This window comes from Pongo pygmaeus, chromosome 10 (assembly GCF_028885625.2).
Source record: "Pongo pygmaeus isolate AG05252 chromosome 10, NHGRI_mPonPyg2-v2.0_pri, whole genome shotgun sequence".
NCBI lineage: Eukaryota > Metazoa > Chordata > Mammalia > Primates > Hominidae > Pongo > Pongo pygmaeus.
The window spans coordinates 54,354,702-54,381,676 of record NC_072383.2 but is presented as its reverse complement, the minus strand read 5'-3'; the positions used below and the strand labels follow the sequence as shown (position 1 = coordinate 54,381,676).

The following is a 26,975-nucleotide window of genomic DNA, read 5'->3' as shown; positions in this document are numbered from 1 at the left end:
CCAGCTTACCACTTCCCACTCACGGATAAGACACCAAGACGTAGACTTTTGTGTTTTATTAAAAAAAAAAAAAGTGTGAAGTAAGACAAAATGGACCTCTACCAAGTTGTAGGGAAGGACAAGGAAAAGACCAGGGGTAGTAAAGGAGCATAAGTTAGAATGGTGGCATTGGCATAGATGTGGGAAGAGTATAAAACTAGAAGTCTCCAGATAAAAATGTACAAAATGTGTTTAAGTATAAATTAAACATTTTCTGTCCACATGCAAAGAAGTGTTTACCCACCCAAAAAGGGTATATGTTGGAGTGGGGACTTCACTCGGGCTGGAAATGTATTAGCCTCCAGCCTGGAAACTGTCTTGGTGAAACCCCCTAAACTGTACATTAAGGTAGAAAAGGAACATATGACTTCCAGCCTTATAAAAATCACAGACTCCCTCTTTGGTGTTTGGTTACCTTCACAGCTATACACCAGCCACCGAGCAGCTTTCTTGTCCTCTTAAGTTCTAAACTCTGCTCCTATGCTGGTGTCCTCCAACCATTACTTATTACCCTAAGCCATCACTGCACAGCCTACTCCCCTGGCCTATCACAGCAGGACCTATCTGGAGAGTTCACACTATTCTAGGGCGATCAGTCAGCTAAAAATCCCAGAGAAAACACTGTAGGAATAGAAATTCCCAAGTTTTTAAATTCCCAAGAGTTTACAAATTATGAGCCTTTTCTAGCCCCCACCTTCCCAACCCTCAGAGAGAAGGACAGTAAAGAAATCAGTGAATCCAGGTATTTACCTATTGTTGAATTGTGAGATTGTGAGGTAGATGTGTAGCAAGGACAAGGAAGTTTGGGGATCTGCTTGGAGAATGAAGGTTTATTCAAAACAAGTGGACAGGTCAGGGGTAACGGGTGATGAGGGCACCTGGCTTTTGTAGTCATGTGGGGACTGTCCCCTGGGAGGTGCAGCAAAGATCAGAAGGGAGACAAGCTCACAGTCTGGTTTTAGCTGCCAACTCCTATGGAAGTCCATAGCTGGCTCCTATGGAAGGCCTACCAAATGAGGAAATTTCAGGAATTTGCTAATGCTTGGGAGGATTGAAAATGTAGGCAGCACAGAAATAGAGTAGTTGGTTTAAACGGGAATCAGGAAGGACTGGTATAACAAGGCACAAGATTTGGAATTTACCCTTTACAGACTGGCTTTTATAACACCCACCCTCCTCTCTGAAGCCTGCTGATTCAGGGCTAGCAGAGCCTAGGGGCAAGTTTGGGCCAGATCACCCACCCAGTTTATTGCCCTTGGCTAAGAATGCAAAGCCCCTCATGAGCGCAATGCTGCCACTTTCCCAGAAGGTGGGGCATGTGCACAAGGCAGCGGCAATAGTTCTTTTCTAGAAGACTAATAGCCACTGCTACTAGGGATTCCTAGGACATCCAGCAAGGCCTTTCACAGCATCTGTATGATGCAAAGTAACAGCCCACGTGCAGGCCTCAACTCCCAGTGGGTTGACATTGGAGTGACAGGAGTAGGCACTGGAGGCACTAAGGGAGGGTGAATGAGCTCACTGATTGTCAAGTTAGGAAAGGAAAACGAATGGAGTGGAGCTGAAGTGGCCTAACCCAAGGCATGGCCTGTGAAGCAGCAGAGTCTGGTCTTCATCTTCAATATGAGTAACGTCCTCTTACCACTCCCTGTTACTGACAAGGTCTATTACCCTTTAGAGCCACCAGGCTTCCTGGCCTGGGCAACTCTACAAATTCTTTGGTTAAAAACACTACAAAGGGCCGGGTGCAGTGGCTCACACCTGTAATCCCAGCACTTTGGGAGGCCAAGGCAGGCGGATCATTTGAGCCCAGGAGTTCAAGACCAGCCTGGGCAATGTGGCAAAACCCTGTCTCTACTGAAAATACAAAAATTAGCCAGGCATGGCGGCAGGCACCTATAATCCCAGCTACTCAGGAGGCTGAGGCAGGAGAACTGCTTGAACCCAGGAGATGGAGGTTTCAGTGAGCCAAGATCACGCCATTACACTCCAGCCTGGGCGACAGAGTGACATTCTGTCTCAAAGAAAAAATAAAAATAAAAAAACTGAAAAGGCCAGGTGTGGTGGCTCATGCCTGTAATCCCAGCACTTTGGGAGGCCGAGGTAGGTGGATCATTTGAGCCCAGGAGTTCAAGACCAGGCTGGGCAACATGGCAAAACCCTGTCTCTATTAAAAATACAAAAATTAGCCGTTTGGAGGTCAGGAATTGGAGACCAGCCTGGCCAACGTGGTAAGACCCCATCTCTACTAAAAATAATTAGCCAGGCATGGTGGCACATGCCCATAGTCCCAGCTACTTGGTGGCCGGGGAAGGGGCGGCTGAGGCAAGAGGATCACCTGAGCCTTGGGAGGTCGAGGCTACAGTGAGCCATGATGGTGCCACTGCACTCCAGCCTGGGCCACAGAGTGAGACCCTGTCTCAAAAAACCAAAATAAAACAAAACCAAAAAACCAAAAACATTAAAAACAACATCTCATCCAAGCATGGAGGCTCACACCTGTAATCATAGCACTTTGGGAGGCTGAGGTGGGAGGTTCACTTGACAGGAGTTCAAGACCAGTCTGGGCAACATAGTAAGACCCCTGTCTCTACAAAAACTTCAAAAACTAACTGGGCTTGGTAGTACGTGCCTTGGTAGTACGTGCCTGTAGTTCCAGCTACTTGGGAGGCTTAGGTGGGAAGAACCCTTGGGCCCAGGAATTCAAGACTGTAGTGGACTACGACTGCATCACTGCACTGCAGCCTGGGTGACACAGCAAGACTATCTCTAAAAAATAAAATAAAAGCTGGGTGCGGTGGCTCACGCCTGTAATCCCAGCACTTTGGGAGGCTAAGGCGGGCAGATCACCTGAGGTCAGGAGTTCGAGACCAGCCTGGCCAGCATGGTGAAACCCCGTCTCTACTAAAAATAAAAAAATTAGCTGGGCGTGGTGGCGGGCACCTGTAATCCCAGCTACTCGGGAAGCTGAGGGAGGAGAATTGGTTGAACCTGGGAGGCGGAGGTTGCAGTGAGCCGAGATCGTGCCATTGCACTCCAGCCTGGGCGACAGAGCAAGACTCTGTCTGAAAAAAATAAAATAAAAACATCTCTCTCCATCATCATCTCCACATCTTCCTGACCTCTACTGGCATCCTCCTCCAAAAAGTCCAATCAGTTTAGGGTCTGAGTATCATCTCAGAGCCTGAGAGGAGGAGTAATAACACCGATAGGAGATGGCTAGGCAGGCTCAGAGCCTATAAAGGATTATGCCATCTGAGGAAGGGACTCTAGTGTGTTCTAGTTGACTGAAAACAGAAAAATGCCAAGTACTAAAATATTTTAAGAATGTTATGAGCATCTGTAATGAGTGGGGGTGAGATGTAAAGTACAAAGAGAGTAAGAGCTGGGCTCCATGAAGATAGCATTCAGAAAACACTAGGCATAGTGTTTAAGAGCCCAACCCTCGGCTGTGAGCTGGAAGGCTCCCCTATGTTTCCCTCTGCCATCACCCCAACCAATTGGACTATTTCATGGGAGAAACAGTATCCCTCCTTTCCTCCAAACACTCACCCACTGTTACAAATGAACTAACAATTAGAGGGGGAAATGAGTGTAAACCAAATGCACCAAAAAAGAAATTCCTCAGTGCCATTAGCCACTGCAAAATAACTTCAGGTCCCCATCACTTCCCATGCCCAAACCAGAAACACTCATTAATACAATCTAACAAGTAGATTCACATGAGAAGAACTCCAAAAGGTAAATTCAAAATTCAAAACAAAAAATTAGAGCCATTTAAACATTTTAAAATATATATATAGGGAGAGAAAGAAGACAGAATCAGGAGTTCTGTGAGGCAGAGGAGAGGGGAGTGGCAATATCAACAATGGTTTCTATGCGTCAAAGGCCCTTCCTAAACCTCCTACCATAGCAAAGCTCCCCCGGTCTATCAAATGAACAGAATTCTAGATTTGTTTTCTCTTTCTCTCAAAGGCCACTGACAAGAAAGCAGCTATGGTATATTTTCCTTGACTGAGGGCTGGAGACTCAAAAACAAAAGCTCTCTGCCCAGCCAGAGCCCTCTAGAAGGTTGCTGGGCTTGCAGCTATTTTACACTGGATAAGCCCTTCCTGAGTTTGGAAGCATCAATGAGAAGACTGCAGCAATTTGTCCTTTACGCTTTATATCCTACCCATTGCCCCGCACTCCCTCACCCCTAGGCTGTACATAGAAAGTCGACACTAGGGGGCACTGGGACTCTCAATTCTGGGGTGGCTGGGAAGGGAGGGAAAGCTGGGCCAAGCTCTACTTGTGACAACTGATACTACGGTGTCTTTTCCCCTGCTGTCACCCCCTTCCTCTCCCTATGGCCAGCCTAATGAACACCTGTCTCTTTATCCTCCATTATTTGCCTTTGTCTGACTGTCTGGTGGAGAGGCACCTGGCCTTGAAGTGCAAGGGAGTCAAATTCTCCTTTCAGTGCATAAGGGAGTGACTGGGAGAAGATACGAGCAGGATTTTATTTCCTAGAAGATGGGTGAAGTCTTTCTTCAATCTGTCTCCATGTGTATAGAGTCACATCTTGCAGAAGAGGACAGTTAAAGACCAAGACATAGGCTTTTTTAAAGGACTCCTGACCTCATAAAGAGTTGGAATTTATTGCTCTTTTCTACCCTAGCTCCCTGTTGTCCTTCCACAGAAGGAACATTATTTCTGATGTCCTGGCTCCCTGGGCAAAGGGTACAAGCACACCGGGGCAGGGCAGGTTGCTCTGGACAGTTTAGAGAGCTTTGTCCTTTCCCACCATCGCACAGCACACACCAGAACAATGCCCACCTGAATCCCTGTGAGTACATGTGTGCATTCAGCATGGAGCCACAACTCTTTCAAGAATCACTCTTGCTATATGCAGAGTTATCAAAAGTCAAAGTCTGGGGAGAATTCAAGGATCCCAGTCCAGTCCTTCCCAAACAGTTGGATGCGTGTCAAAAGGCACTGTTTGTCCAGGGTTGGGGTGAGAATTTACCCTAACCCAGGAGGCAGGGACAACACTGTCTATATCAGTGTTTCCCAGTCTTGGCAATATTGACCTCTGGAGTCAGATAATTCTTGGTTGGGGGTAGTGGGGACTATCCTATGCAGTGTAGGATGTTTAGCAGCAACCCTGGTTTCCAGCCACTAGATGCCAGTAGCACACACATCCCACCTCCAGGCGTGGCAATCAAAACTGTCTCTGGATGTTGCCAAAGGCCTCTGAGGGACAAAACCACCTCTGGTTGAGAACCCCTGGTCTGTGAGTGAAGCAGCAGATCTTCCACTGTGTGGAAGGAGCCTATGTGGATTCAACTAGGTCACAGCTGCAAAGGCTCTGAGCACAGCAATGTGTAACAGGGAAGAGAGGAGCCATGAAGCCAGGACAGACAATATCCTCCAGGAGGCAAGAAAGCAGGTACTCCCAAAAAGCTGTACCTGGCATGTTTCTCAGATGCTGTTGGCCTTGGCAGTGAGAAGAGTTGGTAAAAGTCAGTAAGTCCATTCTTCCGGAACTTGCCAGGGAAGACCTAGTTCTTCAACCAAATTTGGCTCAAGGGTGTGTTCCCAGGGCTGTGGAATTGTCTCTTTAGTAAGCCTGGGTCACATCTGTGCTTTCTGAAGCCAAAGTCTAGTTTTTTCTCCCAGGGTGTGGCAGGGTGGGGGAAAGAACAGCCACCTCCATGGCCTACTTAGTGTTCTGCCTTGTTCCTTGCCCAGCCTGCCCCCCAACCCCAAATTCCACATGAAATTTCATTTTTAAAAATGAAATTAAAAGCTGTAAAGGGCATAAAATTAAAAGCTGTAAAGGGCAAAGTAGGCAGGCTCAGCTGTTTAGAAAAGAGAAAAAGAAGAATCTGGACAAGAGAAAGAAGGCATAATATGAGTGAAGAGGAGATGGGGTGCATGAGCTGAGAGCTTTACAAAATAAAGTTTTTAGAGTCTGCATACTTTTTAAAACACATACACACATCAAAAAAGTCCATAACTAAGCTCAGTAAGTAGGGCTCCTTCATCAATGTTCTAGCACCACACCTTTCTGTTTTGGTTTGTAAAGAAATAATTACAAATTTTTTAAAAGCATTCCCAAATAATTCCAATACATCAAAAACTTTTTCATATAGATGAGAAGCTACGACCACCATGTCTCTTCAAGGTAGGGGAAAAGTACGTTGCAGTTAAAAACAAAAAGCTTTCTTTGCAAAAGAAAAAAGTTTTTTTGATCTCCTTGAATGTAGCACACAAAAAAAGTGATGGTTCCCCCAGGCCCCATCAGCAATGGAGAAATAGTAAAGGGCAGGAACGTAGAGATTTCTTTTTCCAGGCCCAGGCCTGTGAAAAACGATGGCTAAGTGTTAGTCCTTAGCAGGGCCGATGGTCTCCATTCCCGGTTAACCCTCTGGAATCTGGGAGCATGAGTATCTCCAAGAATTCATTTCTATTCAGTAAAGATGGGGAGGGGAATCCTAAAGAAGGCACAAGCCAGAGAGGAGACAAGACAAACATGAGAACCTGTCTGACTTCAGGCCGGGCTGAGCTGCTGTCTGCCAGTGCAGCCCTCCCTGCCCCCCAGCATGTGGTTCTTACCCACTGTTACTTGTTGAACTGGAAAGAATAGACCCCATGCTCTGAGGGTGCGTCCACTGCCACTTGGTTCTGTTGGCCGCTGCTCTCCTGTGCCATAGCCAAGGAGGGGAGTCATCTTGCGCATTCCTTTCCTCACCTCCACTACAGCAGCCTCACCAAAGCCCACCCTACATCGAGTGCCCTCCCAAACCTACCCACTCTCCACACTCATGTGTGAGTGTTTCCACCCACACCACCACTTCCCCAACCTTCCTACAGCCTGTCCTCTTCCCAAGACACATTAGTCAATACAAGCCAGCATCCTGGTGTCAACTACTGGCCGGCCAAATGTAAGGAAGGGCCTCATTCATGAACTCAGACCAAGTCCTTCTTTCCTACATCTGTTGTTGTTGTTTTTTAAATATGGAACGCTTCACAAATTTGTATGTCATCCTTGCACAGGGGCCATAATCTTCTCTGTATTGTTCCAATTTTAGTATGCATGCTGCCGAAGCGAGCACATCCTTCCTACGTTCTTCATATACCTACCAGCTATTTGTGAACACAGAATCAGCATCATTCTAAGAGAAAGATCTTGATCAGGGGGAAACCTACCTCCGTTCGTTTTCCTAATCTCAATCCAAATAAATGATAACACCCTTACCTCGACTGAAACACTGGAAGAAGGCACAGGGGTGTACTGGGAGATGTAAGCTCCTTGCATAGCTGCAGCTGTCGGCATATACTAGAAAGAGAAACATCAACAGGCTTACAGCAGTGATTTTTGGCTACATTTGAAGCAGCTGGGGGGCTTTAAAAAATACTGACACCTGTATTCTACCCCAGAGATTCTATTTTAATTGGTCTGAGCATTAGCATCTTAAAAGCACTTCAGGTGGTTCTAAAGTACACTGTTAGGGAGACGTCTCCCTATATGACTTATTTTCCTCCTCTTTCCTGACTTTCTTCTGCTTCCCTCAACACACTCCCTTCTCTACCCTTGAGCCCTTTCTATGCAAAAAGGAATGTAGTAGGCCTAAAAGAAACCTAATGAGCTTCCTCCATCCTTCCAGGTACTATTTTGATGAGGATTCCTAGGACATGTGTGTATCTTAAACTAATATGCAGACAGATGCACTATTCATGAGGTGCATGAGTAGGAATCAGTTAAAAGGGGTGGGCTGGGGAGCAGAATGGCTGTATTCCTGGCTCATGGAGCACTACCATTGTAGTTTATGTCCTGTTCTGAGTGTGCCCTGGATGACACTGAAGTAATTCTATCATTATTCATAAGTTACTTATGCTGAAGAGTATTACACAGGTATGCCTTGCTCAGTAGGAGAGTTTACGATCAGAAATATCCTGCTTTACCGTGCCTGTGCTGCTGAGGGAGAGATGGCCCAGTTGCTGGGTAAGGGGTCCCATCATGGAGGCAGGCTGGAGAGAAATGGGATGGTCCATCCCTGGTGTCAGAACTGAACCCTAGAGGCAGCAACAAAGGACAGGGTTAGCTGCAGCATCCTGTGAGGCTGCCTAAAGCAGTGATTGGTGGCTGTTAGGACCACTGGAGACAGACATTTAAGAATCCTGGGAAATGGTAAGTGAGCAGCAACCCAACTATGCAACAAGAATAGGAACTCTGCCTGTCAGTGTGGAAGGACCCTCGTCTAAGAATAACAAGCTTAGGTCTTACTGCTGGGTTGCACAAGGGTCTGAGCCAGAACTCACACCCACATCTCCTGGCATCAAAGGCCATTTTTTTTTTTTTTGAGACAGAGTTTCACTCTTATTGCCCAGACTGGAGTGCAATGGCACGATCTCAGCTCACTGCAACCTCCGCCTCCCAGATTTAAGCGATTCTCCTGTCTCAGCCTCCTGAGTTGCTGGGATTACAGGCGCCCGCCACGACGCCTAGCTAATTTTTGGCATTTTTAGTAGAGACGGGGTTTCGTCATGTTGGCCAGGCTGGTCTCGAACTCCTGACCTCAGGTGATTTGCCTGCCTTGGCCTCCCAAAATGCTGGGATTACAGGCATGAGCCACGGTGCCCGGCCAGTTTTTTCTTTACATCAAATTGCCTCTTTGGCTTCTGCCCACTTCTGAACACTCACTGAAGGCTGCATGAGGTATGAATGGTGGTGCATCCAAGATGGGTTAGGTACTTGTAGAGGAGATGTCTGAGTCACTCTCTAAAACAAGCAAAAACAAAAATGTTAATTGCCTGGAAACTATTATTCAGCCCAAGGATCTAATAATGTTCAATGAAGCTCAGAAAAGTTCGAATGCCCCACTCAAAATAGAAACATTAAGAAAAACTATTTTTAAAATATTAGCAACTCTTAAAACTCAATAAATAATCCAGTTTAAAAAAGGGCAAAGAGGAGTTCAAAATTACAGTGAGCTATGATTCTGACCCTGCACTCCAGCCTGGGCGACAGAGTGAGACCCTGTCACTAAAAAAATTAGGAAAAAAAAAAAAAAAAGGGTTTGGAAAGATATCTCTCTAAGAAGATATACAAATAGCCAATGAGTACATGAAAGAGGTTCAAATGCAAATCAAAACCACAATGGGATACCACTTCATACCTGTTAGGATGGCTACAATTATTATTCCTATTTTTTGAGACAGGGTCTTGCTCTGTTGCCCAGGCTGGAGAGCAGTAGCAGGACTACAGGTGTGCGCCACCACACCTGGCTACTTTTGTTTTTTTTTCTTTTTTGAGACAGGATCTTGCTCTGTCACCCAGGCTGGAGTGCAGTGGCAGGATCTCAGCTCACTGCAAGCTCCACCTCCTGGGTTCACACCATTCTCCCACCTCAGCCTCCTGAGTAGCTGGGATTACAGGTGCCCGCCACCATGCCTGGCTAATTTTGTTTTTGTATTTTCAGTAGAGACAGGGTTTCACCGTGTTAGCCAGGATGGTCTCAATCTCCTGACCTCATGATATGCCCGCCTCGGCCTCCCAAAGTGCTGGGATTACAGGCATGAGCCACCACGCCTGGCCCACATCTGGCTACTTTTTGTACTTTTTGTAGAGAAGGGGTTTCACCATGTTGCCCAGGCTAGTCTTGAACTCCTCAGCTCAAGTGATCCGCCCACCTCGGCCTCCCACAGTGCTGGGATTACAGGTATGAGCCACAGTGCCAGGCCAGCATGACTACAATGAAAAGGATAGAATAACAAGTGTTTTACACTGCCACTGGTGGGAATGTAAAATGGTGCAGCTACTCTGGAAAATGCTTTGGCAGTTCCTCAAAAAGTTAAATATAGAGTTACTATGTAGCCCAGCAATTCCACTCCTAGGTATATACCCAAGCGAAATGAAAACATATGTCCACACAAAAACTTGTATATCAATGTTTATAGCAGTATTATTCATAATAGCTAAAAGGAAACAACTCAAATGATGACCAGTTGATAACTGGATAAACAAAATGTGGTATAGCCATATAATGGAATATTATTCAGCCATAAAAAGAACGAAGTACTGATAAATGCTACGACATGGATACATCTTGAAAACATACTAAGTGAAAGAAGCCAGATGCAAAAAAACATATTGTATGATTTTACTTATGTGTAATCACACAATCATGCAATTTGCTGAGCTTTGCCTATTATATCCAGAATAGGCAAATCCATAGACACAGAAGTATATAATGGGTTGCAAGGACATTTCAGTTAAAATTGGATTTGAAATAATCCAATATTGGATTAAATAATCCAAAAAGTTAGATTATTTAATAATTTGGTGCTAGGCCAACTGGTTAACACTTTGAAAGAAAACAGATTCCTATCTTATGCCATACACAAAGATAAATTCCTGATGATTACACATTTAAATGTAAATGTAAAACATAAAATCTTGGAGACCAGATACACAGTATAGAGACAGAGAATACTTTTTTAAATTAAGACAAGAAATTTAGCTGGGCACAGTGGCTCACACCTGTAATCCCAGCACTTTGGGAGGCCGAGGTGGGTGGATCACCTGAGGTTGGGAGTTTGAGACCAGCCTGACCAACATGGAGAAACCCCATCTCTACTAAAAATACAAAATTAGCCAGGCATGGTGGCATATGCCTGTAATCCCAGCTACTTGGGAGGCTGAGGCAGGAGAATCACTTGAACCCGGGAGGCGGAGGTTGCCGTGAGCTGAGATTGGTCCATTGTACTCCAGCCTGGGCAATAAGAGTGAAACTCCGTCACAAAAAAAAAAAAAGACAAGAAATTCAAAAGTTATTTACTTATTTATTTATTGAGACAGAGTCTCACTCTATTGCCCAGGCTGGAGTGCAGTGGCGCGATCTTGGCTCACTGCAAGCTCCACCTCCCAGGTTCACGCCATTCTCTTGCCTCAGCCTCCCCAGCAGCTGGGACTACAGGTGCCCGCCACCACGCCCGGCTAATTTTTTGTATTTTTAGTAGAGACAGGGTTTCACCGTGTTAGTCAGGATGGTCTCGATCTCCTGACCTTGTGATCCACCCTCCTCAGCCTCCCAAAGTGCTGGGATTACAGGCGTGAGCCACTGTGCCTGGCCTCAAAAGTTATTTATAAAAGAAAAAGACAAATTTAACTATATACAAATTTTAAACTTTTTTTTTTTTTTTTTTTGAGATATGGTCTTGCTCTGTTGCACAGGATGGAGTACAGTGGTGCGATCACAGCTCACTGAAACCTCAATCTCCGGGCTCAAGCAATTCTCCCACCTCAGCCTCCTGAGTTGCTGGGATTACAGGCATGCACCCCCTCGCCTGGCTAATTTTCGTATTTTTTGTAGAGACGGGGGTTTTGCCATGTTGCCCAGGCTGGTCTCGAACTCCTGAGCTCAAGTGATCTGCCTGCCTCTGCCTCCCAAACTGCTGGGATTTCAGGCATGAGCCATCACACCTGGCCAAATTTTAAACTTTTATATGGCAAAAACTAGTGATTCCCACAGTATGGTCCCTGGACCAGCAGCAGTAGCAGCAGCATCACCTGGGAACTTGTTGGACATGCAAATTCTTGTCTTCCACCCGTCTTACTAAACCAGAAACTGGGTGTGATGCCCAGCAACCCAGGTTTCATTAAGCTTTCCACATGATTCTGATACATCACTAAAGTTTGAGGACCACAAATTGAACAGCCAAAAAATAAAATTGGAAAAAAATTTGTAACAAAGATAACATTTAGAAGATTAATACTTACATGGAGTTTTTATAAGTTGATGGGAAAAGAACAAATAACCAAATAGAAACATGGGCAAAGCATATGAATAGCAATCAGAGAGAAGCCAATCAAAATATGACAAATGAAATGGTTAAATTCACCTATAGTAAGGGACATGCAAATTAAAATAACAATGTACTTTACATTCGTCAAGACAGGAACAATTTTTTTTTTTTTTTTGAGACAGAGTTTCACTCTTGTCGCCCAGGCTGGAGTTTAGTGATGCGATCTCAGCTCACTGCAACCTCCGCCTGCTGGGTTCAAGCAATTCTCTGGCCTCAGCCTAACAAGTAGCTGGGATTACAGGCACCCGCCACCATGCCCAGCTTATTTCTGTGTTTTTAGTAAAGACTAGGTTTCACCATGTTGGCCAGGCTGGTCTCGAACTCCTGACCTCAGGTGATCCACCTGCCTCGGCCTCCCAAAGTGCTGGGATTACAGGTATGAGCCACCGTGCCCAGCAAGACAGTAACAATTTTAAAAGAGCAGTAGCACCTATGCCTGGAGGGAAATGGGTACTTTCATACATGGCTGGTGAAAATGTGAGGTGACACAGCCTTTGTGGAAAGCAATCTGGCAACATCTATAAAACCGAAAATCCATACAGCATTCAACCTAGCAATCCAACTCCTAGGACTCTAGCCCCCAGAAATAGAAGCACTCATATATAAAAATATAGCACAAGGGTGTTTAGTGGAGCATTATTGATAGCAGCAAAAAAACGAATCTAAGTGAATGCCCCCATTGGGTATAGCTAAAGAATTCTGGCATATCTGCAGCATGAAATATAATGCAACCATTAAAAAAGATAAAATTAGAGCAGAGGATCTCAACATTAGCTGCAACAGAATCACCTGGAGGGCTTGTTAAAACCCAGATCACGGCTGGGCGTGGTGCAGCACTTTGGGAGGCTGAGGTGGGCAGATCACCTGAAGTCAGGAGTTTGAGACCAGCCTGGTCAACATGGTGAAACCCCGTCTCTACTAAAAAAACAAAAATTAGCTGGGCGTGGTGGCGCATGCCTGTAATCCCAGGTACTCTGGAGGCTAAAACAGGAGAATCGCCTGAACCTAGGAGGCGGAGATTGCAGTGAGCCGAGATTGCACCACTGCATTCCAGCCTGGGCAACAGAGCGAGACGTCCTCTTAAAACAAACAAACAAACAAAAGCCCAGATCGCTGGGCCCCATCCTTAGAGTTTGTAATTCAGTAGATTTAGAGGGGAGTCCAAAATTTCTGTTTCTAAAAATTCTCAGATGATGCTGATGCTGCTTGTTCAGGGACCACACTTTGAGAATCACTGGTGTAGGATACTGTTAAGTGAGATGAGTGAATGTAAAAAATATATTTAATCTGGTCCAATTTTTGTAAAATAAACAACTCCCCAAATGCTATACATATGTGTATATTCATGTGAAAAAATATGACAAAATGCTACACAGTAGGACATTAACATGAGTTCACTTGTGGAGGTGGTGGAGGGAGAGTAAGAGGACACCATTGAAACTGTATACCATATATACGACTGCACGCACAGATCATCTTTTACACTGTTATGTAAAATTGTGTGTAATATGATTAAAAGAAAAAACAAAAAACAAGTAGTTCCTAGCCTTATATTACTTCACTTAAAGCACAGTAGTAGGGAAAACCACCACACCATTTTTCAGGCATGAACATACCTGATATGAAGACACAGGAGAGGAAAGGTATGGGGAGAGTGCAGACTGAGCAAGCATCCTGTTGGGGGTGATGTTATAAGGGGCTGGGTAAAACCTGTGGGAAGGAACCTCAATCAGTACTGAGTCACAGGAAACCACAAGGGAAGGGCCCCAACTGATAGGCACAGCCAACGTTCCCTTGACTTTCAAATAGAATCAAGATGAAGCATTTGAGTGTCTGGACACAGGCCATTATCATTTTCAGGTGGCTTGATTATATAAAACCTTACCCATTCTGAAGAGCTGTGGTGGGGTCATAGGTCAAGGCCATGCCGCCCTATAAAGAAAGAACACAGTGTTCACATTGTGAGCCCTTGAGTGAGAATAGGAGCTGGCCCAGAATGTCCAAGGCTGGGAATGTTTTAGTTTAACAAATTAAAGCCTGGACAAGTCCCACTACAGCTGTTTCAGAGTTTTTCTGATTGTGCAGGCCAGAAAGCCACACTCGAGAACAAACTGGCAGTATGTTAACAGCCAGCATTTCTCAATTACATACTGTAGCTCTCAAGCTTTCCACCTAAGCTCACAGAAATCATGCCATGATCATCTCCATTCCACTTTAATATCGTTAGTACTCCTGTCTCCTCAGAGGTCCTCTTACCATGTCTCCATTCCTTGGCCAAGCCCGTCCATTTTGCACAAATTTTCCTTGGTTCTGTCGTTTCTTTGGCCCGCCATCAGCAAATTTGCAAAGCAAGGGATCAGATGGGGCTGCCGAGAGAGAAGGCAGATGGGCAGCTGAGTCCCACCTCATGTGGCCCGGGCACACTCATGCAAAGCTGCTCCAGAATCTTCACTGGAAGTAACAACCTGTGGCCCTCTCAGCCTGAGCCCCAGATGCCTCACCTGGTACTCCAGGGGGTGTCTTAATATATTTTCCATTAAAGTGGGTGATGATGGCTTCACACTTCTCTGTGGACTCCATCCTAAGGAGCATAAGAGGGGTTAGGCTCTAGCTTCTCCAGGATCTGTGCTCTGTACACATTGAAAGAGAAAGCAAAGCTCTAAGTTCCCAGCCCCACAACTGCTCCGAATGTTACGACTACAGAAACACAGAGTGTCTGCCACACAAATTCAAGGTTCTTGAAGAGGTAACCCCAGCTTGTAATGAAGGTTCTCTCAACTGGTCCCTGTATGGGATCCTCATAGGAAGAATGGCGGTCTTCAGACTATTAACATGGGCCCTCTCTTGTGTCTGCCATATAAATAAGAATACAAGAAATAGAGGTTGTTACCATTATTTTTTATTAGAAAATTCTGAATGAAAATTGTTCCTTTAATTTGATAAAATTGTACAAGCTAAGTATTTGCCAATATTTATTTTTTGCTTCTTGTTGTAATTAAGGTCAAAGTCTAATTAGCTATTGATAATATCATTAATATTTCATGAATCTGTGGAAGGAAAAAGCAGTAAGAAAGAGTTCATGGCCCATAGTGATAGAAAAAGGAATGTTGGAGTCTACTGAGTTAGTTTCTTGTTGGAGAAAAGAAATAAGGAATCAGAAGACTGAGATTCCAGCACCAGTGCGCCACCCAGAGCTCTGTGAGTTAGGACACTCACAAAAACCCTCTGATCGGCGGGGTGCAATGGCTCACGCCTGTAATCCCAGCACTTTGGGAGGCTGAGGCAGGCGGATCACTTGAGGTCAGGAGTTTGAGACCAGCCTGGACAACATGGAGAAACCCCATCTCTACTAAAAATACAAAAATTAGCCGGGAGTGGTGGCACTTGCCTGTAGTCCCAGCTACTCGGGAGGCAGAGGTGAGAGAATCGCTTGAACCTGGGAGGCAGAGGTTGCAGTGAGTCGAGATCACACCATTGCACCCAGCCTGGGCAACAGGGCGAGAATCCGTGTTAAAAAAAAAAAAAAAAGGCCAGGCGCAGTGGTTCACGCCTGTAATCCCAGCACTTTGGGAGGCTGAGGCGGGCAGATCACGAGGTCAGGAGATCAAGACCATCCTGACCAACATGGTGAAACCCCATCTCTACTAAAAATACAAAAAACATTAGCTGAGCATGGCGGTGCATGCCAGTAGTCCCAGCTACTCGGGAGGCTGAGGCAGAAGAATTGCTTGAACCCAGGAAGCAGAGGCTGCAGTGAGCTGAGATCACGCCACTGCACTCCAGCCTAGGCGACAGAGCAAGACTCCGTCTCAAAAACAACAACAAAGAACAAAACAAAACAAAAAAATCCCTCTGATTCACTCCTTATTTGTGCTTTAGAGATAACATCCATCTACCTTACTACATGGTGTTGTGTAGATCAAAGGAGATAATGTATATAAATGCGCTCTACAAATTATAAGGGACAGTATTTTCACCTATTTCCATATTTAAAGTAACTCAGTATATTTAATCTATTTCCATATTTAAAGTAAGACTCACATTTTCTGTGCCAATGACCACCAGAAATATGAACCATTCCTATAAAAGATTTTTTTTTTTTTTTTTTTTTTTTTGAGACTGAGTCTCACTGTCGCCCAGGCGCGATCTCGGCTCACTGCAAGCTCTGCCTCCTGGGTTCACACCATTCTCCTGCCTCAGCCTCCCGAGTAAGCTGGGACTACAGGCGCCTGCCACCACACCCGGCTAATTTTTTTTTGTATTTTTAGTAAAGACGGGGTTTCACCGTGTTAGCCAGAATGGTCTCCATCTTCTGACCTCGTGATCTGCCTGCCTCAGCCTCCCAAAGTGCTGGGATTACAGGCGTGAGTCACTGCACCCGGCCAAAAGAAGATATTTTTAAAAGTCCTCAAATTGAGCCTTTTAGAGAAAACCACACATTAGGTATCGTAGAGCTGTGGTCTTCTGTTGGGTACTTCTACCCCCTACAGTCTTTCCAAAGGGTAAGCAGGCCGTGGAGCATTTCAGAATCTCAACTTTCTCAAAAACTGTTAAATCTGATCTTCCTGAGGGAGAGTTCCTGATGGCTAATGATCAAGGCTGAAGTCCCCTCTTATAATAGCTCCTCTCAAATGGTTTCCAATTCTTTAGAAACAACAAAGTTGGGGGACTTTAGCAAGTCGTCAATTCACACATAAAAAATCAATTTTGATGACAGAACACCTTGGTTCTTGGCATATAATTCAGAAGGATTTTTTGTTTGTTTTTTTAGATGGAGTCTCGCTCTGTTGCCCAGGCTGGAGTACAGTGGTGCAACCTCGGCTCACTGCAATCTCCTCTTCCCAGGTTCAAACGATTCTCCTACCTCAGCTCCCGAGTAGCTGGGATTACAGGCATGTCCCACCATGCCTGGCTAATTCCTGTATTTTTAGCAGAGATGGGGTTTCACCATGTTGTCCAGGCTGGTTTCAAATTCCTGGCCTCAAGTGATCCGCCTGCTTCGGCCTCCCAAAGTGCTGGGATTACAGGCACAAGCCACCACATCTGGCCAGAAGAAATTTTTAAAATTCCTGTTTTAACAAAATTCTTTCCATTCCCATCTACTTTTTATGAGAACAAGGTTTCTCAGCATAAAAACAAAAAGCAGAAACAGAACTGGCATTAAACTCTCCCTTGTTACAGTAATAAACAATATTAATTTATGCTTACCTGACCTAATTAGAAAAATCTAAACAAAACAAAACCTATCCATGTCATAGATGCTTCTGTATATGCAATAAAATTTACTTCTATAAAATAATTTGGCTGGGTGCGGTGGCTCACCTCTGTAATCCCAGCACTTTGGGAAGCCGAGGTGGGTGGGTCACTTGAGGCCAGGAGTTCGAGACCAGCCTGGCCAACCTGATGAAATCCTGTCTCTACTAAAAATACAAAAATTAGCTGGGCATGGTGGCGTGCACCTGTAATCCCAGCTACTTGGGAGGCTGAGGCACAAGAATCGCCTGAACCCAGGAGGCGGAGGTTACAGTGAGCTGAGATCACACCACTGTGCTCCAGCCTGGGCAACAGAGCGAGACGCCATCTCAAAAAAAAAAAAAAAAAAAAAAAAAAAAAAATGTGTGCCAGGCACAGTAGCTCATGCCTAAATCCCAGCACTTTGAAAGGCTGAGGCAGGAGGACTGCTTGAGCCCAGGCATTCAAGACCAGCTTGGGCAAAACAGTGAGACTCCAACTCTACAAAAAAATTTAAAAAATTAGGCCAGGTGCAGTGGCTCACGCCTGTAATCCTAGCACTCTGGGAGGCCGAGGCAGGCGGATTGCCTGAGCTCAGCTCAGGAGTTTGAGACCAGCCTAGGCAACATGGTAAAACCCAGTCTCTACTAAAATACAAAAAATTAGCCGGGCGTGGCAGCATGTGCCAGTGGTCCCAGCTACTTGGGAGGTTGAGGCAGGAGAATTGCTTGAACCTGGGAGGCAGAGGTTGCTGTGAGCCAAGATTGCACCACTGCAATCCAGCCTGGGCAACAGAGTGAAACTCCATCTCCAAAAAAAAAATTAAAAAATTAAAAAATTTGCTGCCCCCACCATCCCCCCCAAAAAAATTAGCTAGGCATGGTGGTGGGGGCCTATAGTTCCAGATACTCAGGAAGCAGAGGTGTGAGGATCACTTGAGCCCAGAAGGTCAAGGCTGTAGTGAGCCAGGATCGTACCACTGCACTCTAGCCTGCACAACCAAGTGAGATCCTGTCTCAATAATAATAATAATAATAATAATTTTGTACGAACATTTTATTTTATTTTATTTATTATTATTATTTTTGAGATGGAGTTTCGCTCTTGTTGTACAGGCTGGAGTGCAGTGGTGCGATCTTGGCTCACTGCAACTTCCGCCTCCTGGGTTCAAGTGATTCTCTTGCCTCAGACTCCTGAGTAGCTGGGATTACAGGCGCCTGCCACCACGCCCAGCTAATTTTTGTACTTTTAGTAGAGACAGCGTTTCACCGAGTTGACCAGGTTGGTCTCCAACTCCTGATCTCAGGTGATCCACCCACCTTGGCCTCCCAAAATGCTGGGATTACAGGCGTGAGCCACTGCCCCTGGCCTTGTATGAACATTTTAATATATTTATGTTGTCTGGGCAATTGTGAGCTCATCATTGTAAAGATAACTTTCTTTTTTTTTTTTTGGGAATCTCACTCTGTCATCCAGGCTGGAGTGCAGTGGTGTGATCTCAGCTCACTGCAAACTCCATCTACCGGGTTCAAGTGATTCTCTCACCTCAGCCTCCTGAGTAGCTGGAATTACAGGTGCCCACCAACACACCCAGCTAATTTTTATGTTTTTAGTAGAGATGAGGTTTCACCATTTTGGCCAGGCTGGTCTCAAATTCCTGACCTCAAGTGATCCGCCCACCTCAGCCTCCCAAAGTGCTGGGATTATACAGGCATGAGCCACCATGCCTGGCCAAAATTTTTAATTTATATACATATTTTTGTTGCAGAGAAGTATGACAAGATGATCCATAAAGATTTTATAAAAATATTTTACACTAGAATACAATTCTATAGAGAAATGGAATAGAAACAAAATTCTATAGAGAAATGGAATAGAAACACAAGATCAAGAAGAAAAAAGGAATCTAAGAATGATATGAGATTTATGACTATAGTAGTCCCCCCTTATCCTCAGGAGATACATTCCAAGGCCCCTAGTGGATGCCTGAAACCATGGATAGTACCAAACCCTAGATACACTATGCTTTTTCATCTGATGGCCACAATGGCTACTAAGTGACTAATGGGTGGGTAGCATTTGCAGTGTGGATACTTTGGACAAAGGGTGGGATGGAGCGGACAACATGAAATGTTTTATTTATTTATGTTTTTGAGACAGAATCTCACTGTGTCACTCATGTTAGAGTGCAGTGGTGTGATCTCGGCTCACTGCAACCTCTGCCTCTCAGGTTCAAGCAATTCTACCGCCTCAGCCTCCCAAGTAGCTGGGTCTACAGGTGCACACTACCACGCCTGGCTAGCTTTGTATTTTTAATGGAGATGGGGTTTTACCATGTTGACCAGGCTGGTCTTGACCTCCTGATCTCAAGTGATCTGCTCGCCTCGGCCTCCCAAAGTGTTGGGATTACAGGCGTGAGCCACCGAGCCCGGCCTGAAATTTAATCATGCTACTCAGAACAGCATACAATTTAAAAACTTTGTAACTATTTCTGGACTTTTCCATTTAATATTTTCACTTGACTGTGGGTAACTGAAACCATAGAAAGTAAAACCATAAATAAGGGGGGACAACTCTATTTTTTTTTTTTTTTTGAGATGGAGTTTTGCTCTTGTCGCCCAGGCTGGAGTGCAATGGCGTGATCTCAGCTCACCGTAACCTCCGCCTCCCAGGTTCAAGTGATTCTCCTGCCTCAGCCTCCTGAGTAGCTGGGATTACAGGCATGCACCACCATGCCCAGCTAATTTTGTATTTTTAGTAGAGGCAGGGTTTTTCCACGTTGGTCAGGCTGGTCTCGAACTCCTGACCTCAGGTGATCCACCCGCCTTGGCTTCCCAAAGTGTTGGGATTACAGGCGTGAGCCAACACGCCCGGCCGAGACTACTGTATTTAAATTTTTTAAAAAATAGCCCTTTTTTTTTGAGGGGGGGTGTAGGGGTAAGGGGGACTAGGAAGTGGCTGGGGGTCCTATGGGCCCATAGCTCCATCCCCAGGGCAAGACCCACCCCATCTGCCTCCAGCCCTACCCATATTCCTGTATTGATTTATTTATTGAGACAGGGTCTTACTCTGTAGCCCAGGCCAGAGTGCAGTGGTGTGATCATGGTTGACTGCAGTTTTGACCTCCTGGGCTCAGGTGATCCTCCCACCTTAGCCTCCCAGGTAGCTGGGACTATAGGCACATGCCACCATGCTCAGCTAATTTTTTTGTTTGTTTGTTTTGTTTTTGTAGAGATGGGGTTTCACATATTGCCCAGGCTGGTCTTGAACTCCTGAGCTCAAGTGATCTGCCCGCCTCAGCCTCCCAAAGTCCAGTTTTTTTTTTGAGACGAGTCTCACTCTGTCGCCCAGGCTGAAGTGCATGTCGCCCAGGCTGAAGCGCCTTGGTGTGATCTGGGCTCACTGCAAGCTCTGCCTCCCAGGTTCACACCATTCTCCAGCATCAGCCTCCCGAGTAAGCTGGGACTACAGGCGCCCGCCACCACGCCCGGCAATTTTTTTGTATTTTTAGTAGAGACGGGGTTTCACCGTGTTAGCCAGGATGATCTCGATCTCCTGCCCTCATGATCCTCCCACCTCCGCCTCCCAAGTGCTAGGATTACAGGCGTGAGTCACCGAGTCCGGCCAAAGTCAGGTATTTTTTAAATGAATGATTTGTGTATCAGATTGCTATGATATTTAGATCTCATTTGAATACATTTTTAAATGAGGTAACAGTTTTATTTTAAATGCCAATACTTATAATTTGCTGGAAATCATACTTTGCATGAATCTGAATATATGAAGAAAACTTGTAGACATTAACATAGAAACATACAAGAGATTTCATAGTTTTTCAAAAGCCTCTAAAGCCACAGTTCCTAAACCATGCTCTCAGGCACTGTGGGTGGCTGTGGTGAACTCAGAGGGGCACAATGAGGGTTATTTTAACTCTTTGAAGAAAAACAGCAATATCTGTTGGAGAATGTGTGCATTACTAACTCAAAATTGTTCACTGCTTCAACATTAGTTTCCCCTACAATCCTTTTGATAGATAACATTATATTTTCACAAAGCTAGGTTTAAATAGTTGCTATGGCAAAAGCAAATACCATAAGAAAACCAATACGTAACAGGAAATGAGTGTGTAGGTGTCCATTCTGATACCAAATTTTGAGAAGTTGTGCAATTCCAACAGGCACATATTCCATTAGTAAGTATAGTTAGAATGAAATAAAGACATGCTCTCTTTCAATGTTTGTGTATTATTTTTTCAAACAGCTACAAAGTTGTTAAAGTATAAACACTTCTTAAGCTGTATGGACCATGAAGTTACTGCTGTCAGGAAATTTTTTTAAAAAGTTGTGTGGACTGGCTGGGCGCAGTGGCTCATGCCTGTAATCCTAGCACTTTGGGAGGCTGAGGCGGCTGGATAACCTGAGGTCAGGAGTTCGAGACCAGCCTGGACAACCTGGTGAAACCACATCTTTACTAAAAATACAAAAATTAGCTGGGCATGGTGGCGGGCGCCTGTAATCCCAGCTACTCAGGAGGCTGAGGCAGGAGAATCACTTGAACCCGGGAGGCAGAGGTTGCAGTGAGCCAAGATTGTGCCATTGCACTCCAGCCCGGGCAACAGAGTGAGATTTCGTCTCAACAACAACAACAAAAAACAGCCAGGCGTGGTGGTACGCACCTGTGGTACGCGACAGAGCGAGACTCCGTCTCAAAAAAAAAAAAAAAAAAAAAAGTGTGGACCATTCAGTTACTCAATAAATTGAACTGTTAGGTATTTCTTTTGGTCTAGGGTGAAAAACTATTAGATAACTAAGGGTGCCACAAACTGAGAAAGGTTGAGAACCTCTGCTCAACCTGCAAAATAAGTTCGATGGTCCCAAGCCCAGGAACTCTCCTTTAGATATACACGGGATTGCCAGCAGGTGGTGCTACTAAGCTTGAGTCAGCTGAGGAAGAGGAACTATTTCTTTTCTTCTCCTTTTTTTTTTTTTTTTTTTTTTTTTTTTTGAGATGGTGTCTCGCTTTGTCGCCCAGGCTGGAATGCAATGGCGCGATCTCAGCTTACTGCAACCTCCGCCTCCCGGGTTCAAGTGATTCTCCTGCCTCAGCCTCCTGAGTAGCTGGGACTACAGGAGCCTGCCACTATACCCAGCTAATTTTTGTATTTTTAGTAGAGACAGGGTTTCACCAGGTTGGCCAGGCTGGTCTCAAACTCCTGACCTCAAGTGATCCACCGGCCTCAGCCTCCCAAAGTGCTGGGATTACAGGCGTGAGCCACCGCGCCCGACCAAGAGAAAATATTTCTTGTTCACAAGGTCTGAAACACTCAGAGTAAGGGGGTGTTCACAGACCAGACAAGGTATTATAAAGCAAAAAAGGGTGCTTAGCTCACTTAGTCCAGTCATTTTGAAACTACAAAAAAAAAAAGTCAAAAGAATCTCTTTTCAAATAAAATCTTAAATACAAGCAGAGCCATTTCATAAGTGGGCTAAGGGAGGCTGATGCCTTACGACAGTGAGGGCAGATACCAAAGCCCAAAGAAGGGCACCTGGAAAAAAAACTGCAGGTATAGGGAATACTGTGGGAAAATTACTCATCCGAATCAATCTCCACTTCAGAGAGTGAACCAAGGCTCACAACTCTGATATCACAGGTGCAGAATTGTTATGGAATAGAGGTCTCCCAACAGATCTGAAAAGGAAGATCAAAAACTTCTACCTCATCCTACTACTCTCAAAGCCAGAAGGATCAGGGCTCTGCTCTAACACCCACTCCTGTAAGACCCTGGGCAAATCATTTCTACTGAAGAGTTCACTTTCCTCATTCATAAGATAGAGAATATTTATCTCATAGGGATGTTGTAAAGATTAAATGAGACAACAAGATGAGAAATACTCAATAAACTATAAGAATATACAGAATTTTTTACTCTGGTTGGGTCTGGATTAAAGGAACAAAGCCTAGAGTAGCAGGAAGTAGTAGGGAGTTTAGCCGAGTGTGGTGGCTCATGCCTGTAATCCCAACTGCTTAGGTGGCTGAGGCAGGAGGATCACTTGAGCCCAGATGTTCAAGAGCAGCCTGGGCAACACGGTAAAACCTCATCTTTATAAAAAAAATTTAGGTAGGGGCTAATGGGTTTTTGAGTATTGTAACCTATAATAAAATGAACTTCTTTTTTTTTTTTTTTTTTTTTTGAGACAGAGTCTCACTCTGTTCCCCAGGCTGGAGTGCAGTGGCATGATCTCAGCTCACTGCAACCTCCGCCTCCCAGGTTCAAGCAATTCTCCTGCCTCAGCCTCCCGAGTAGCTGGGATAACAGGCATGCGCCACCACGTCTGGCTAATTTTTGTATTTTTAGTAGAGACGGGGTTTCACCATGTTTGCCAGGCTGGTCTCAAACTCCTGACCTCAGGTGATGTGACTGCCTTGGCCTCCCAAAGTACTGGGATTACAGGTGTAAGCCACCGCGCCTGGCCTAAAATGAACTTTTGACTTACCATCAAGTATTTTTGAACAATAGTAAAGTATTTTGACCTTGTGTGGGAAAGGCACAGATTTTGTTTTCTGGTGACCCCCAAGTGACATTTGTTATTAACCTCATTATTTCCCCACTCCTGCCATCCTCACCTTGCAAAGCCAACACCTCTGCTGGTCCCACTGGTATCTCGAAGGATACGGGTGGAGATAACCTGGCCAAAGGGCTTCAGCATCCCCTCCAGTTCCTGCTCATCCATTGACAGTGGGAGGTTTGAGATGTATAAATTTGTGGGGTCCTGTTCCTGTTGCTATGGAAATAACAGTGAGAAAATGAGGCTCACATCTCTTATCTCTCTCCCACCCTCAGCCCTCCTCACAAATGACATTTCAGAAAAGAAGGGTCCTACATAAACAAAGATTATTCTATTTGTTAACACCCAGTCCCACTACCACGGGTTGTATATTGAGTTCCAGGACGAGAAGTGCAGATTTAATATTTCTAGTACTATACAAGCCCATCATGCAAGTCATAAATGGTGTTTGGCTGTCTCTTTTAGAAACAGGCAGAGCAGCATTCCCGCTCTCCCCCAGCAGCCAGTCCCAGAAGCTGGATTCCCTCAGACTGCCTTGCTCCTTGGCTGGCTTGTTTTGAGCAGCCCCTCCCCACTTCTCTTCCGGCCACGCAGAATCCTCTAAGTAGGAATTCCTGTTCACTCCCTGATGGAGGAAGAGCAGGAGGAGAGGAGAAGGGAACAGGGAAAGAGCCAGATGCGGAGTTCACTGGGTCACCACGGAGCCCTGAAAGCTATAGTCTCCTAGGACCCTGAAGGCTCCTAAACCTTTGAGCTTTTGTCAGAGGGTTTTACTCCTGGAAGAAGAGGTAGGAGAGCCCTTCCAGGGGACAGAATGTGCAAAATGGCAATATCATCCAATAGTTGTATTTTTAAGAATTTAAGCAGTCACTCTGCCCTAAACAGTGGTCACCAGCAACCTTAATCCTCTTCTGCCTTTTCCTTTTGTTTTCCTTTTCTTTAACCATTACGGAAAAGGTGTCTAGCAGGCCTGCCTCACAAGCTCTATGTATAATAAATACTCATAACAGCTTCAGAAAGGCAAAGGGATGGCCAGGCGTGGTGGCTCATGCCTGTAATCCCAGCACTTTGGGAGGTTGGGGTGGGTGGATCACAATGTCAGGAGATCGAGACCATCCTGGCTAACACGGTGAAACCCTGTCTCTATTGAAAATACAAAAAATTAGCTTGGGGTGGTGGCGGGTGCCTGTAGCCCCAGCTACTTGGGAGGCTGAGGCAGGAGAATGGCGTGAACCTGGGAGGTGCAGCTTGCAGTGAGCCGAGATTGCGCCACTGCACTCCAGCCTGGGTGACAGAGCAAGACTCTGTCTCAAAATAAATAAATAAATAAAATAAAATAGAAAGGCAAGGGGACAATCCCACCTAACAGAAGAAGTGAGAGAAAAGCTTCTAGATTTCTAGTAGTCTAGGTGAAGACAGCAGTTTCAGACAGATCTGAGGAGAAGAGACAGTTTCCTCCCTTGATGTGGCTTCCCGCCTGCCTCCCCAGCCCACTACCCGGCCCGTATGCGGAACAACATTAGGAGGTGGAGAGCATTGTTCTGAAATTCTGAGTTGCACAATTGACTTGTTCAGAGAATGTTGCAAAACCACCACAAGCTGTCTGGTAGGGAAGTGGGGCCAGGGTGAATAATATAGGGAACATAGGGAAGCAGCAGGAGTACTGGAAGAGGCCACCTTACCTTTCTTGCTGCCAATAACTTGGTGAGAGGAAGAGAGCTGATAGAGCTACCTGCCATAGAATTTGAATACATCTTCCTCCAGCAGCCAGGGGTGCTCATGGACTGTCTAGAAAGCACCGCGGATAGCCCTTGCCCACTCAATTTCATGGTTCTTAAGCCCTCTGGAAACCTTAGAACTGGAACTTTGGTGCTAACCACAAACCCCTTGGAGGAACAGACATAGGGTAGTACCCTTACCTTTGCCATCTGTGCCTGTACACCGCTGGCCTTCAGTGCTGTTACAGCTTTCTGTGCTGCTGAAGGGCTGTCAAAATCTACAAAGCCATAGCCTGGAACAGAGAAACAGCATCACTAGGAAGTGGGAGGTGTAAGGAACATAGAGAGGTCCAGGCTTTTCAGGAGACAGAGGAAGAGTTATGATCCATGTAACAGAAATGGGAGGGAGAAAGAGCTATTGAGAGGTTTCAGGTAGTTATCCACATGCTCCTCAAACCCTGAGATGTGATCTACTTTGTGGCTAAGAATGCCAAGGCAATGAGCTACTCTGGTGTCCCTGCCCTTCTCCCTCCCCCTTAAGAAATTTGAGGTTTCAGGAACTAGGCTCTTCTAATAACCCAAAGCCCCCCTATACCTCTAAAAGAATTCACTCCCCTCTTTTCTTGATATATCCCAGAAATGCTAGGCATGTAGGGAATGCAGCCTCTCCAGAGCAGACCACCAGCCACCTGCTGGAAGAAGACCCTCACCACTCCAACCTATAGCCCTTTGTCTTCCTTCCACTCTTCCAGCTCTATCTAGAACTGCTCAAAACCCCAATAAAACTACTCACCCTCAGAAAATAACACCCACCAAAACACTCCCCAAAAAAGGCATTTACATGGCTTTGCTAAGCAGAAGAAAATCTCACTTACCCACTTCTACCACATCATCCAGGGAAATACAAAGTCCAAAATAATCTCAGTAGACTCAAAGGTGTTTTGTACAGTCTTCTGGCCTTGGGGCCCCTAAACAGCATTTTCAGCTCTAGCTATCTGGTCACCAAAGAATCTAAATATCTCCTAATCTTTTAAGCCTAAAAATTTCAGGGACTTCTCGCTGACACTGTAGACTCAGGACTCTCAGCAGTAAAGGGCAGTGTCAAGGGATGGCCTCACTTACTGGTGCTCTCCAACACGAAGGAAGTTGTTCTCTCACCTTTGCATTTGTTTGTGGTCTTGTCCAGTATGGCCTTAGTGGAAACAATCTTGCCATATCTAAGGGAGAGGAAAACGCAAAGTAATAATCTGGGGGCAGAGACTAAGAATAGGACAGAGATTCAGACATCTCGACAAATCCATGCCCTTTCCATGATCTAACTTTTCCTACTTAAACCTTAATAAAAATAAAAAAGAAATGGGGGCTGGGTGCAGTAGCTCACGCCTGTAATCCCAGAATTTTGGGAGGCCGAGGATGGAGGATCACTTGAGGTCAGGAGTTTGAGGCCAGCCTGGCCAACATGATGAAGCCTCATCTCTACTAAAAATACAAAAATTAGCTGGGCGTCACGCTAGTAGTCCCAGCTACTTGGGAGGCTGAGGCAGGAGATTTGCTTGAACCTGGGAGG

General features: G+C 45.3%; 1 protein-coding gene and 1 non-coding gene across 17 annotated transcripts in view; both read right to left on the bottom strand.

Annotated features, from left to right (window-relative positions):
* Nucleotides 1-26,975, bottom strand: part of RBMS2 (RNA binding motif single stranded interacting protein 2) — a 94,853-nt gene that overhangs the window by 19,956 nt on the left and 47,922 nt on the right. For 4 of the 16 annotated variants that reach the window (XM_054443660.2, XM_063647023.1, XM_063647036.1 and 1 more), the window contains 12 exons: nt 26,567-26,625; nt 25,610-25,701; nt 23,749-23,906; nt 14,394-14,473; nt 14,149-14,258; nt 13,778-13,824; nt 13,509-13,602; nt 8,729-8,806; nt 7,995-8,100; nt 7,283-7,363; nt 6,640-6,726; nt 42-6,518 (listed from right to left, as the gene is read on the bottom strand). In XM_054443660.2, the coding sequence (XP_054299635.1) occupies nt 6,415-6,518; nt 6,640-6,726; nt 7,283-7,363; nt 7,995-8,100; nt 8,729-8,806; nt 13,509-13,602; nt 13,778-13,824; nt 14,149-14,258; nt 14,394-14,473; nt 23,749-23,906; nt 25,610-25,701; nt 26,567-26,625 (1,096 nt within the window). In that variant the 3' untranslated portion in view covers nt 42-6,414. Of the gene's footprint in view, nt 1-41; nt 6,727-7,282; nt 7,364-7,989; nt 8,101-8,728; nt 8,807-13,508; nt 13,603-13,777; nt 13,825-14,148; nt 14,259-14,393; nt 14,474-23,748; nt 23,907-25,609; nt 25,702-26,566; nt 26,626-26,975 lie in introns of those variants that run through there. The other 12 variants (XM_063647030.1, XM_063647032.1, XM_063647033.1 and 9 more) reach the window with 8 other exon arrangements.
* On the bottom strand, nt 7,036-7,139 carry LOC129010977 (U6 spliceosomal RNA). Its single transcript, XR_008493127.1, has one exon. It is a non-coding gene; the product is annotated as a U6 spliceosomal RNA (small nuclear RNA).